The sequence below is a fragment of the Phyllostomus discolor genome, chromosome 6, assembly GCF_004126475.2.
Source record: "Phyllostomus discolor isolate MPI-MPIP mPhyDis1 chromosome 6, mPhyDis1.pri.v3, whole genome shotgun sequence".
Lineage (NCBI taxonomy): Eukaryota > Metazoa > Chordata > Mammalia > Chiroptera > Phyllostomidae > Phyllostomus > Phyllostomus discolor.
This window is the reverse complement of record NC_040908.2, coordinates 79,843,770-79,856,057: the sequence shown is the minus strand read 5'-3', so window position 1 is coordinate 79,856,057 and position 12,288 is coordinate 79,843,770. Positions and strand designations below refer to the sequence as shown.

General features: G+C 45.3%; 1 protein-coding gene across 6 annotated transcripts in view; it reads right to left on the bottom strand.

The window, feature by feature from the left end:
* Positions 1 to 4,695: 4,695 nt before the first annotated feature.
* The window catches only part of TMPRSS13 (transmembrane serine protease 13), a 39,308-nt gene continuing 31,715 nt past the window's right edge, over positions 4,696 to 12,288 (bottom strand). For all 6 annotated transcript variants that reach the window (XM_036028503.1, XM_036028504.1, XM_036028505.1 and 3 more), the window contains 4 exons: positions 8,600 to 8,698; positions 7,243 to 7,385; positions 6,936 to 7,088; positions 4,696 to 6,230 (listed from right to left, as the gene is read on the bottom strand). In XM_036028503.1, coding sequence (XP_035884396.1) covers positions 6,204 to 6,230; positions 6,936 to 7,088; positions 7,243 to 7,385; positions 8,600 to 8,698 — 422 coding nt within the window. In that variant the 3' untranslated portion in view covers positions 4,696 to 6,203. The remainder of the gene's footprint in view (positions 6,231 to 6,935; positions 7,089 to 7,242; positions 7,386 to 8,599; positions 8,699 to 12,288) is intronic.

Here is a 12,288-nt window from a genome sequence, read left to right as displayed (position 1 = left end):
AATTACCATCTGACCAACAATTCCACCTGTAGTAATTTATTCTAGAGGAATGAAAAATTTGGTAATTGGTACATAAAAATCTGTACTCAATGTTTGAGATCTATGCTCATCTTGCTTTCTATCATGATCTCATCAGGAAGGAATGGCTTTGACCCAAAAGAGAATTTATAGGCCTTTGTGCAGTGTTCACAAGAGTGACAGGCCTAAACTATTTGCAAGAAGAAGGGCTTTGGGGGTTGAAGAGAGAAGGGAAGACTGTGCCTTACCCCAGGAGAGTAGATTCCTGAGACTAGGGACTCTGAGAACAGTAGGTTTATGAGCTACTCCCTTTGTCTGTAAAAATCCTCAGAGGGTGCCTGTGAAGGCTGCTCACCCAGCCTGGACAACAGTAGGCAGGGTCTCCCAAGGCTGCACACCCTGGGGAAGAACATTATGACAGATGTTTTCTAGCCAGGCTGCTGCCGTTCTTCAGGTTTTAATCTGCTTTTAAAAAGAAAAGTGACATTTCTTATACCTTAGTGACATGGAGGAAATTCCTGCTGGCTTCACAGATGTTAGTTGGAAACCCCAGGAATGGATGAGATAACCCAGGTGAGCATTTACCATGAGAATAGAACTAAGGGTGGTCACCCAGGGAACACCATGTACAGAGCTTATAGGAGGCAGAAAGATAAGCCAGAAGACAAGAAGGGGAACTTGATACCAAAGAAGCCAGGGCAATTTCACAAAGCAGTGAGTACTCAACAGTTAAATGCTACTGAAAGTTCCAGTAAGACGAGGACTAAAAAAGTATACACCAGACTTGGCAACATGATGGTTCACTAATGTGATGGGGCAGGAGTGACATGGCTCTGGATTGAGGAGTACATGAGGGGTGAGAATGTGTGATCCTTACAGTCCTGAATGTCAGCTCCATTGGCTATGCAGTCAGATACCACCAAAGTGGGGGCAGAGCCTGGTAGCATTCTGGTCCCATCAATGACAAGAGAGAGCAGAGTGAGCTCAACTCAGTGAAACTAATGAAACCACTAACAGGGGGCGTCCATCTGCCCATGCCACCTCCATGGAAGATCAGCCCATTACTATAATAAGACTAAGAGGAAAGTTTATGCAGAAAAATGGCAAATGTCCTAAGACCTGACATTTATCCAATTTTCCTCTCGTATCTCATTCGTTCAGTACAGGAATATGGAGGTAAAGGGTCTGGCCCTCTTGCTGCAAATTCAACATTTATTGAGAGGTCATAATATGCCAATAACTTTGTGCTGTGTATTTACCTGTATCATCCCACTTAATCCTGCAACAACATGGGAGACCGATACACCCATTTTACACATGAAGAAACAGAGGTTGGTTTGTCCAAGACTGCAGAACTATGTAAGTGGCAGAACTGGAATGTATAGTTCCAGGTACTTATAATTCCAATTCTACCACTCTCTCCACTACAACATGGTATAATTAGAGGGAATTATTCAAAGAAGTTTCCCAGCATCCTCCTTGTATATGAAAAGTGAAGAACTTCTGAGACTCTGGGCTTGACAAAGTAGACATCCTGTTATTTCAGTCTGTCCTGCAGGCAGGAGATAAGCTGTGGAGGACCAAAGACTAGGCTGTGCCCTCCCCTTCTCTGAGGACTCATAAAGTTTCCTGTCTGGACAGTCTGGGCTGCTTGTCTCCAGAGCATGGTCCTTCATTCTGTCTGTGTAGGTCCATTGTAAGACAGCATGGAGCTTGATGTCTGGGCTAGGTGGCAGATTTCCAAGGAATAAGAAGCCTGGGCCAGTGCAGAGCAGGTAGGGAATGAGTGGCATGTGCCTCTCAGAGCTACCCACACACATCACTGAGACATAGAGGTGTCCTAGGGCAACAGCTAGTCATGGCATGGGAGAGCCTGCCAGAAACCATCCACTTGGGACAAGGGTGGAGGAGGTGCTAGGGGGTCTCCTCCCACCCATGATATACTTGTCCCAGCTTCTGGAAACTGCTTGGTCTAAGCCTATGGTCATATGACCCTCTGAGGGATATGCCCAGCCTTCTCTGGGGAGTTGACCTACCAGGTAGTGCCCCTCCCACATCAGAAGCCTAGTGGTGAAAAGAAAGATCCACAGACCCAGGTGGCAGACCCTATGAGATCACAGATAGGTGGATTCCACCTGAATTTGAAAAGCAGCTTTTAAAATCAGATAGCCTGGATTCACAGTCCAAAGTTAGCACTTAGTATAGTTGTATAGTTTTGAGGAAGCTTATTTCATTTCCCTTGGTCCTTGTTTCTTCATCCATAAAATAGCAACAACAATGCCTACTTCATACTTACAGAAAATAATACACATCAGGTGTTTAGCACAACATCTGGCATATAGTAACCATTCAGTAAATGCTAGCTATTATCATCATTATCCTCTTCATTATGATTACAAGGAGCTCCCCTTGTGCATCTTCCAATGTCCTCCCAATTGCATCAGGACATCAGCTGAACAATGATGGCAAACAATTATGGCCTTGGAGATCTAACCAAACTCCAGAAGCAGCTGGATGGGCAGCTAGGCTATAACTGGCTCTTTCTCCAAAAAATCATCATCTGCCCCACCCCAACATGCTCAGTTGCCCTCCTGTCCCTCCCTAGGGATTTCAGCAGTCAACAGGGTTGACAAAGCCAGAGAGTTTGACTGGTACCTGGGATCCAGGGACCATAGGGTAGCATCATTAGTAATACCTCCCTCCGCCAACACACACACACACACACACACACACACACACACATCCCTGGAGATCCTGGACCAACTTGGGAAGTCGAATCACCCACCTTCCATGATTTTTGTAGTCTTTATAGATTTCCTGGGCCTAAGGAATGTGTTTTTCTCTTCTTATTCAAATATTGCTTTTTCACTACATTACCTGTCCTCCCAAACATACATCTTTGCACCTCTGCAAATCCATCTATGCCCCACAAAACCTGAGAGAGGAGGGAAAGGGTCTGGTTTCTAAGGAGAAAGGAATGGAAATAGCCTAAGCCTTAGTTCTCACCCCCAAGGCCTACCTTCTGGGATGACCAACTTCCTCTGATGGTCAGGGATATCTGGTTGTCTTCCAAAATGAGTGCTCACTTGTGCATGGAAACTGGCCAAGGACTGAATTTGCCAGTCTCACTTTCAGGGGTGTCCAGCCTGTGGCACATAGGCCACATGCAACTCAGGATGTCTGAGTGCAGCCCAACAAAAAATTGTAAATGTATTTAAAACACTGAGATTTTTTTGTGTGTGATTACATGTCACAGTGTATTTAATGTATGGCCCAAGACAACTCTTCTTCTTCCAGCGTGGTGCAGAGACACAAAAATGTTGGACACCCCGGTAGTGCTATATGACATGTTGATGCCCCTAAAACATGAGTAAAAACGATGTGTATCATGTCTGGACCAGAGCACTTAAGAAGTGGATATGTGCTTTCTTCAATTTCTCTTTCCTCTTTCCACTGGCCAAAAGATAAAGTTACTAGGTAGAAGAAAGCTGTCCAGTGATCAGACACCCTCACTGGATGGTTAGGTGGATGGAAAATAAATGTTGATTGGGTTAAGCCACTGAGATTGTGGGAAATTGTGGGATCCATTATAGTAGTTGTGTTATACCTACTGGTAACCAAGTGAGCCTGGCATCTGCCCCCTCAGATGGAGCAAAATAAGAATTGGAGGAAGGACTTGTCCTAGCATTGCCATGAGACACTAAAGCAAACAAATTTGAGGTGTCCAAAGGCCAGACCCATGGAGTCCACCCTGGAGAATTTTGCATCAATGGCTAGAGGCTTGAGTGTGTGTAGTGGGGGCACTGGGGGTGATGGGCACACATCATGGGATCATAATGATTGAGATAGATATATTAAATGCAGGAAAAGTAAGTGCAGGGAAAGAAAGAATACATCTTTCAAAAGAAGCCAATGGGACCATCCATTCAATTCTCTTGGAAATAGTTGAGTAAGCATTGAGGCTTCCTCATAAACATGCCTCTTGCTGAGCTAGCAAAGTCAGAAGTAGAGAAAGAGGAAGGAGGGAAAAAGGAAAAAGCGCAGACATTAGAGTGATCTTCCACTATCCCCATCTGCTTTGTCTGCTTGCCTACTCTCTCTGACTCATTTCAAACATCACCTCCTCTGTGAAGCCCACCTCCTCTTTGAAGCCTTCCCTGATCTCTTTAGGTACAACTGGTGGCTTATTTATCCATGTTCCAAGTATGGTACCCAAACTCAATCACAGCTTCTATCACACTGGGTCACAACCATGAGTAGCTGAGGCCACACCTTGGTCTTTGTATCCCCTAGGGCTTGCAGGAGTTCTTGGTACAGACTAGGCACTGATATGGCTGGTGAATGAATACATAAATGAATGTATGATTAAGTGAGCAGAACCTAAAGTGGAAAAAAACAAAACTCAGAACTCAAATTGAGCATGTCTGGATACTTGGGTGGGCAATCTTGATTTTCTATGTAGGATAGCAATAGAACATCCAATGACAAAATTTTGCCCTGGTCAGTAGCTCATTTCGTTGGAGTGTCATCCTAATACACCAAGGTTATAGGTTCAGTCCCTGGTCAGGGCACATATAAGAATCAACCAATGATTTTTGTGGAAAAACAAATAAGTGGAAAAACAAATCTCTCTCTCTCCCCTTCCCTTTCTCTAAAATCATAAATAAAAAGTTTAAAAAAAATTTAGGTCACACAACTTTTATTGCTGAAGACCATTGCTGGGGGCTGCTGTGGAAGTCAATTCCTGAACTCCCCAGCCTTCATGACATGTAACCAGCCCCTTGGACTCTGTCCAGCCACTAGGCAATTCCAGCCTACTTTTCCAGGTCAATCTTTCCCCTAAGGGGCAGCCTACCTTGCCTGGGCTGGGCTGGGCTGATCTGCTTGGACCCTGCCTCTGAGGGTCATAGCACCACCAGATAGGCCCACGCAAGGTAAGGAGAATGGGACTGGGCACCAAGGCTAGGGAAGGTCCTGGTCTTCAGCTGGAGGCCAGGCACACTGATGGTCTGCAGGAGCAGAGCCACTGGAATCCTTCAGAAGGACTGTTTGCAGGGCCTGAGGACAGTGTCAGCTTTCTCTCCATAGCAATTTTAATGTTGGTGCTATGTTCTGAAACAACTGAGAAATTGAAAGGCAGAGAAAGCTGAAAAGAATTTCCAAAGTCCCAAGGCAGTACTGCGAATAAGGAATGATGGTCCACCCGGATTTTCCCAGCCTCTGGGGGACACAAGGAGAAGCATTTCTTCATGGCCAGTTATAGCCCTTGAACACAGCAACAGCTGTGGTTCTCTCTGTCCTTGATTTGCACACTAGCTCAAATGAGGATTGACTTCCCTGAGTATCTCGAAGGAGCCACTTCAGTTCCTTGAAGCCAAGAACATTCCACAGGACTCGAGAGTGGCACAGCTCCCATTTGTCCCTCGGAGTTCTTGAGGTGACTGATGCTAGCTCTCCTGGCTCCAGGAATTTTTGGAGAATCTTTAAGAATACATCTACTTCTGTTTCTTAAATATAAAAATAAAATAAAATGAAATAAAACATACCCCCCAACAGCCTGTGACCAAACAGGAACAATGAGCCCTGTTCACAGCTGTCAGCACAGCCAGCCACAGTGCAGCCATCTCTCCACATACACAGCACTGGTGGGAGGTCGGAGAAAACAGGATGCTGGTAATGTCAACAGAGATATCTTCCCACTAGGGACAGTCCAGGCACTCCAGCAAAAGCTGTTGCTGTCCCTGGACAACACTGATGTCACCAGGACTGCTGAGTGGCTGCCCATTCTGGGCTAGTCTCCAAGTTGAGGTCAGAGAAGCAAGAATTCTTGATGTGACCTTCCAGGCTCTTCCTTGGGCTCTATCTCCTCCATCCTTTATGAACACACCTGCAGGTGTCTCCATGTTGTTGTCTCCAAACTGTTGTCTCCAGGTGATTATTTCCAGCCTGGGGCTTGAAAAGAGCTGACAGTGATTCTGGTTTCTGAAGACCTTGGGAGAGCAATCATATGCACACACACATGCACACACGCACATGCACATTGCATATTCAGAGGCAGCAGACAGTGGAAGAGGCAGTAATGAAGGTGTCTGGTAGCTTTTAGCCCAGATAATGTTGCAGATGGCCCAGTCACTTTGGCCAGAGTCTATAGCAGCCAGTGTTGTGAGGTAGAGCAGGACAGCCACTTAAGATTTCTGGAGGCGCCTCTCACTCTGAGGAAGAGAACAGGGAGAACATGATAAGGGTGAGCTGGATGGCCCAGAAGCCAGACATAAAGATGAGGACTCAGAGCCTAAAATGCAATCCACCTGTTACCTGGCACTGCCCCTCAGAGAATAGGGGAAGCAAAGAGAAAATGATGGAAGCAGATTCTGAGAGACTTGGCAGCCTTTGCCTGTCCATATCTGAGCTCTCCACTGTTGTGCCCTTGGCCCAGCAAAGAAGGAAAGGACATAGCATTTCTGCTTTACAGCTTAGACAGCAGGCTCAGGGAAGAGAGGGGCTGAAATAGGTCAGCAGAGGGGGCATGAATCTCCATTTCCTGACTCCCACTTCTACATGGGACCACTTCCTACAAAGGAGAGGCTTCCTACTGTCAGTGGCTTGTGTGAACTCACAACTCAGCCATCACCAGGACAGGAGTGATACTGGGACCAGCAACACTTGGCCCACTTCTTTGCAACCCTCTGAGCTCTATTCTGCCAAAGGAAGAGGAAGGAAAGGAATACAGGAAGTTACGGTTGGCCTGATATTTGATTCTTGTCCTGTCCTGGTCTTCTGCACTTTGTGAACACTCCTGTAACAGAAGGCTGTGAGGAAACCCCTAAGACCCTGGGGGAAAGCCTGGGCCCTCTTCCAGGCATGCCCCCTTTGGAAGTTCCTCATGTGCTCAGTCAGTGCCCCACACAGACTCTCACCTCCATCTTGCTGTATATCCAGGGGAGGAGTTCTGTCACTTTAGTGTACACACCAGGTTTGTTTCTCTGGCCGCAGCCTGTTCCCCAGCTGGTGACTCCTGCCAGGTACCAGCGGTTGTTCTGCTCACAGACCAGGGGCCCTCCACTGTCTCCCTACAGGGGAGAGCACGCACATCAGCAGGATGGGAGAAGGGGTCCTTGAGCAGGAAATTATGTACACCTTATTCCCACTCTGACCCCAATAGCTCAGCCTTCTCTCACTCCCCTGGGGTCCTGGAACCTAAGCCCTACCCAAAAGTAGCCTCACCTGGCAGGAGTCTCTGCCTCCCCGAAGGTCCCCGGCACACATCATCCTTGGGGTAAGGTAACTGTCATAGACCAAGTAGTCGTTGCACTTCCTAAAGTCTATGAGGCTGACCTGCACCTCCCGGAGGAAGGGGGATGTCTTCTCTGTAGTGAGATGGGGAAAGGACAGAGAGGATGGAAAAGGATAAAGACTCTGGTCAGCTTCATGGTCTTCTAGCCACTCATCTCAGGACCTAGACTCACAGCCTCCTTTGAACGGAAGGCACTGTTTCTGTGGTTGGCCACCCAGAATATATGGGCACACATACTCTCACACCAGACACAGTTCACTACAGCTCACTACGTATAACTAAGACATTCATGGACATGGACAAATTTACAGCCTATTAGGCTACCTTGCATGTTCAACAATGCTTTTCTGCATTCCAAGCATGGTCCCATATGTTACTTCATTTGTTTTTAGTAACTATGTGCCCTAAGGGGGTATAATTAATCCATTTACAGATGGAGAAGTTCAGGGCTGCAGAAGTAACTTGCCCATAGTCACACAATTAACTTGTTATGAAGCCAAGATCAGAAGCTACTCCCTGGCCAATCAGCACTTCATCGCACAGAGCAAGGGAATTTGGCCTGAGTCTCACAGTGGGCCAGACAGGCAATGGCACTCTCTTGACATGTATAAATAATCTTACAGAGCCGATGTCAGACAAGGTGACTCCATGACCATAATGAACTAAAGCAAAACACATCACTTCATTATCTGGTTAAGCATAGACAAAAATAAGGCAGGTCACTGTGCAACCCACAACAATACCAAACACCCCTCCCAGCGAACAGGGGTGGTTGCTGCTTTGCTGCTTCTTCGCCAACATCAGCTTAGACCCAGCCTATTCACAAATTCTAGATGAGATTATTTAGAGACTCAATCATAGAATTATCTTGCTCCCTAAAAGCATCTAATCTAAAGCAATGTTCCTCTTCTTTGGACCCCCTCCAACCACCCAAGTCCTGTGCTGGGTTTTTTCTAACACCTCTTATTGAAATGTGACATGATTCTCTATGGCATGTGTTCTCCCTCATTGCAGTAAGCAATGAACCCAAGTTGTTTAACTATAGAGGTTTTCCTGGTGATCTTGGCTGGTGGGCATTGTCACAATAACTGCTTTGACATATATGCAGTATATGCATATATATGCATATATATACACATACTCACAACCAGGCCCATAAAGTTATATACCTGAACCCTCATTAGTTAGGCCCTTATCTATCTATCTTGACACATCACCCCCACACACTCTACATGGATATACATGTATACAGGCACACATACACAGTCAAGCATCTCTGACTCTTACCATCTGTCTCCTTGGTCTTGCCAAAGCCTGTGATCCAGCAGGTCTCATTGAGGCTGAAGGTCTGTCCATGCATGGGGAGGCAGGCAGGGTGGATGTGAGCTACAAAAAGACCCCAAGACATAGGAACACACAAGGATGGAGGTTTTTGTGAGGGTAGTGGAGGGATAGGAGCACCAATGTCCTAGAAGAACCCTCCTTGCCCTCAGAGTAGTTCTGAATCTTCCAGGGCCTCAGACTGATTAATCACTTTATCTTGACCTTCTAGCCTTCATGATACTACCAGAGTTCCCCCAAACACTCTGATTTCAGAGGCTACCATGTGGGCAGATGCATATGGCTCAGAAGCTCCCCTGTACCAAATCAATACTGGGTGGCTGAGGGTCTTTCCCCACTGAGAGTGGCTCTCCTGGCTGCACGTCTCCCCTACCTGTCCATCAGACTAAACCCAGGTATTATGGCCATGGTGTCTCAGTGGAGTATTCAGCCTGGTCTGGGGAGGGCCCTGCCAGCTGGCCAAGGCCTGAAGTTCTCCCTCTGGGGCAAGATAATCTCTCCCAACAGGAAGGATGTATCCCTTGAGGCACACAAAAGAATCACTGTTCACTTGCTCCCATGCTCAGAGATAGTTAGAAGGTGCTGATGCCATTGTGTGTCACTTAATAAGCTCTCTGAAGACTGGTGTTCCTAGATGGACTCGGGCATTGCCCACCAAAACTCATTTGTAAAAAAAAATGTTAATTGGTAGATGAAATGTTTGTTGTGTTCTCAATTGTTTGTTTTGCTCATTGCAGCTGCCTGCACCTACGCTACAAAGTACTCAAGAAACTTTGAAAGAGAAAGAGACTTCTGGTAAAGATGGAGCCATAGGTATACAGGCTTTGCTTCCTTGTACAACCACAAGAAGGATCACAACTAACCTCAAAACAAAAAACACCCAGAACTGCCAGAAAATGGAACTATATGGAAGTCCAACAACCAAGGATTTAAAGAAGCCATATTCATCCATATAAGTAGGATGGGCAGAGACAGGGAGCTAGGATGGAGAGGACAAAGTGTGACACAAAGAGACAGCAGCAGAACAGGTTGTCCCACTTCCATGTGGGGTAGATAAAAATCAGAAGGGATACCTTGGGAACAAATGACCCCAGCCCCAGGCCAGACTGTGCAACCCAAGTTCTTAGCTCTGGGAAGAGAAAGCCTCATAACTTCTGGCTGGAAAAACCAGTGGGGTTTGTGGCAATGGAAGAAAGTGCCGGGTACTCAGGAGAGGCCATTTAAAGGGACTACATAGTCTTAAATATACGCAAACCCATCTGTTCTGGGATTCAACACTAGGAAAACTTCTGGAAGAGTGCCAGCTGTAGATTGGGAGTGGGTGAAGTGACTAGAAGTGGGGCAAGTGCTGGGAAAACCTCCAGATGCCAGGCAGCATTATTATCCCCTCTCCAACCCCTCTCCACCCTACACAGCACCACAAAGCAGTGAAGTGTATTACCCTGCCCTGAGCGATTACCTAAGGCTCCACCCCATACAACTTAACAGGTGCTCTTAGACAGGGAGTGAAAGCAGCTCTACCTAATATACAGAAACAAACAAGGGAGGCTGCCAAATTGGGGAGACAAAGAAATATGGCCCGAATGAAGAACAGAACAAACCCCCAGAAAAAGAACTAAATGAAAAAGAGATAGTCAACCTATCAGATGCAGAGTTTAAATACTGGTGATCAGGACACTCAGAGAAATCACTAAGTACGGTGAAAACATAAAGGAAGAAATGAAGGCTACACTAAGTGAAATAAAGAAAAATGTACAGGGAACAAACACTGAAGGGGAGGAAGCCAGGATTCAAATTAATGATTTGGAACATAAGGAAGAAGTAAACATTCAATCAGAACAGAAGGAAGAAACAAGAATTAAAAAAACAAGGAGAGTATCAGAAGAGTCTGGAACATCTCCAAAAGTGCCAGCATCTGGATTATAGGGATGCCAGAAAAAGAAAAGGAATAGCAAGAAATAGAAACCTTATTTGAAACAAATAATAAAAGAAAACTTTACTAATCTGGTGAAGGAAATAGACATACAAATCCAGGAAGCACAGAGAGTCCCAAACAAATTGGACCCAAAGAGGACCATACCAAAACACATCATAATTAAAATGCCAAAGGTTAAAGGTAAAAAGAGAATCTTAAAAGCAGCAAGAGAAAAGAAAACAGTTACCTACAAAGGAGTTCCCAGAAGACTATGGGCTGATTTCTCAAAAGAAAATTTGCAGGCAAGAAGGGACTGGCAAGACGTATTCAAAGTGATGAAAAGCAAGGACTTACATTCAAGATTATTCTACCCAGCAAAGCTCTCATTTAGAATGGAAGGGCAGATAAATTACTTCCCAGACAAGGTAAAGCTAAAGAAATCCATCATCACTAAGCCATTGTTACATGAAAGGTTAAAGGGACTTATTTAAGAAAAAGGAGATCAAAACTATGAACATTAAAATGGCAACAAATTCACAACTATCAACAACTGAATCTAAAATAACAAACTAAACAAACGATCAGAATAGGAACAGAATCATAGATATGGAGACCATTTGGAAGGTAATCAGCTGGCAGAGGGAGACTGGGAGAAAAGGTTCAGGGATTAAGAAGCATATTTGGTAGGTACAGAATAGCAGGGGGATGTTAAGAACAGTATAGGAAATGGAGTAGTTGAAGAAATTATATACATGACCCATGGACACGAACTAAGGAGGGGGATTGCTGGAGGGAAGGGGGGTACCAGGTGGAGGAGGAAGAGGGGGAAAATTGGGATAACTGTAATAGCATAATCAATAAAATATACTTAAAACAAGAGGGAGAGAAAAGGAGGGAGGGAGAATAAATGTTAAATTCTCCTATAATTTGGGCTTTAACTATTAGTACTAATGTACTTGTCTGCTAGAGAGTAAACAAAAAAAAATAAATGAAAGGACAGTATCAATTAACAAAAATGCAAAACATGACTTTTTGCAAAAATGCAAAAAATAGGCATATTTTATGCCTATTTTTGTGACAGAGTCTTAAAAATATGTAACTGTTATATATTTCATTATGTTATGGGGAAAATAAATTTACCAGTGAGTTTTCACAAGTTTTGTCAGATAGTTCTGTGTCTTCAAAGTGCTTGGCCTGCTATATGAGTATAAGAAAATTTGCCCTGATTTCTAAACCAAAAGTCAGGCCACATGGTCTGACCACAGGACTACATAAATCTGAGCTGTGATTCCTGCCCAGGGGCTTATCAGAATGTGGAGATGGTTTTAAAAAGTTGGAAGAGTCTGTTCTGGTCCTACAGACTAACTGCTCCCTTTCACGTGTGCATGAGAGGCAGGCCAGGAGCAGGGGGGCACCCCGTACTTTATAGTCCCAAGCTCCACAGACAAGGCTTGAGGGAGCAGGAAGAGGACAGAGGTCTTGCTCATTAGTGGGCATGGCTCAGGTGGGTGTAGTTCTGGGACAGCCCTGGCCAACTAAGCTCTGCCAAGGTTTCCTCCTCCTCACACCAGTCTGAAGAGCTAACTAACTACTCTGACTCACTGACACTGCTTCCGTAATTAAGGTGGCAGGAAAGACCAGCTGGTCGGCCCATAGCATAAAAAGGCTGGACTAACCAGAAAGCCTTCCAATTTCCTGTGCCAGGAAAGACTCTCTATCC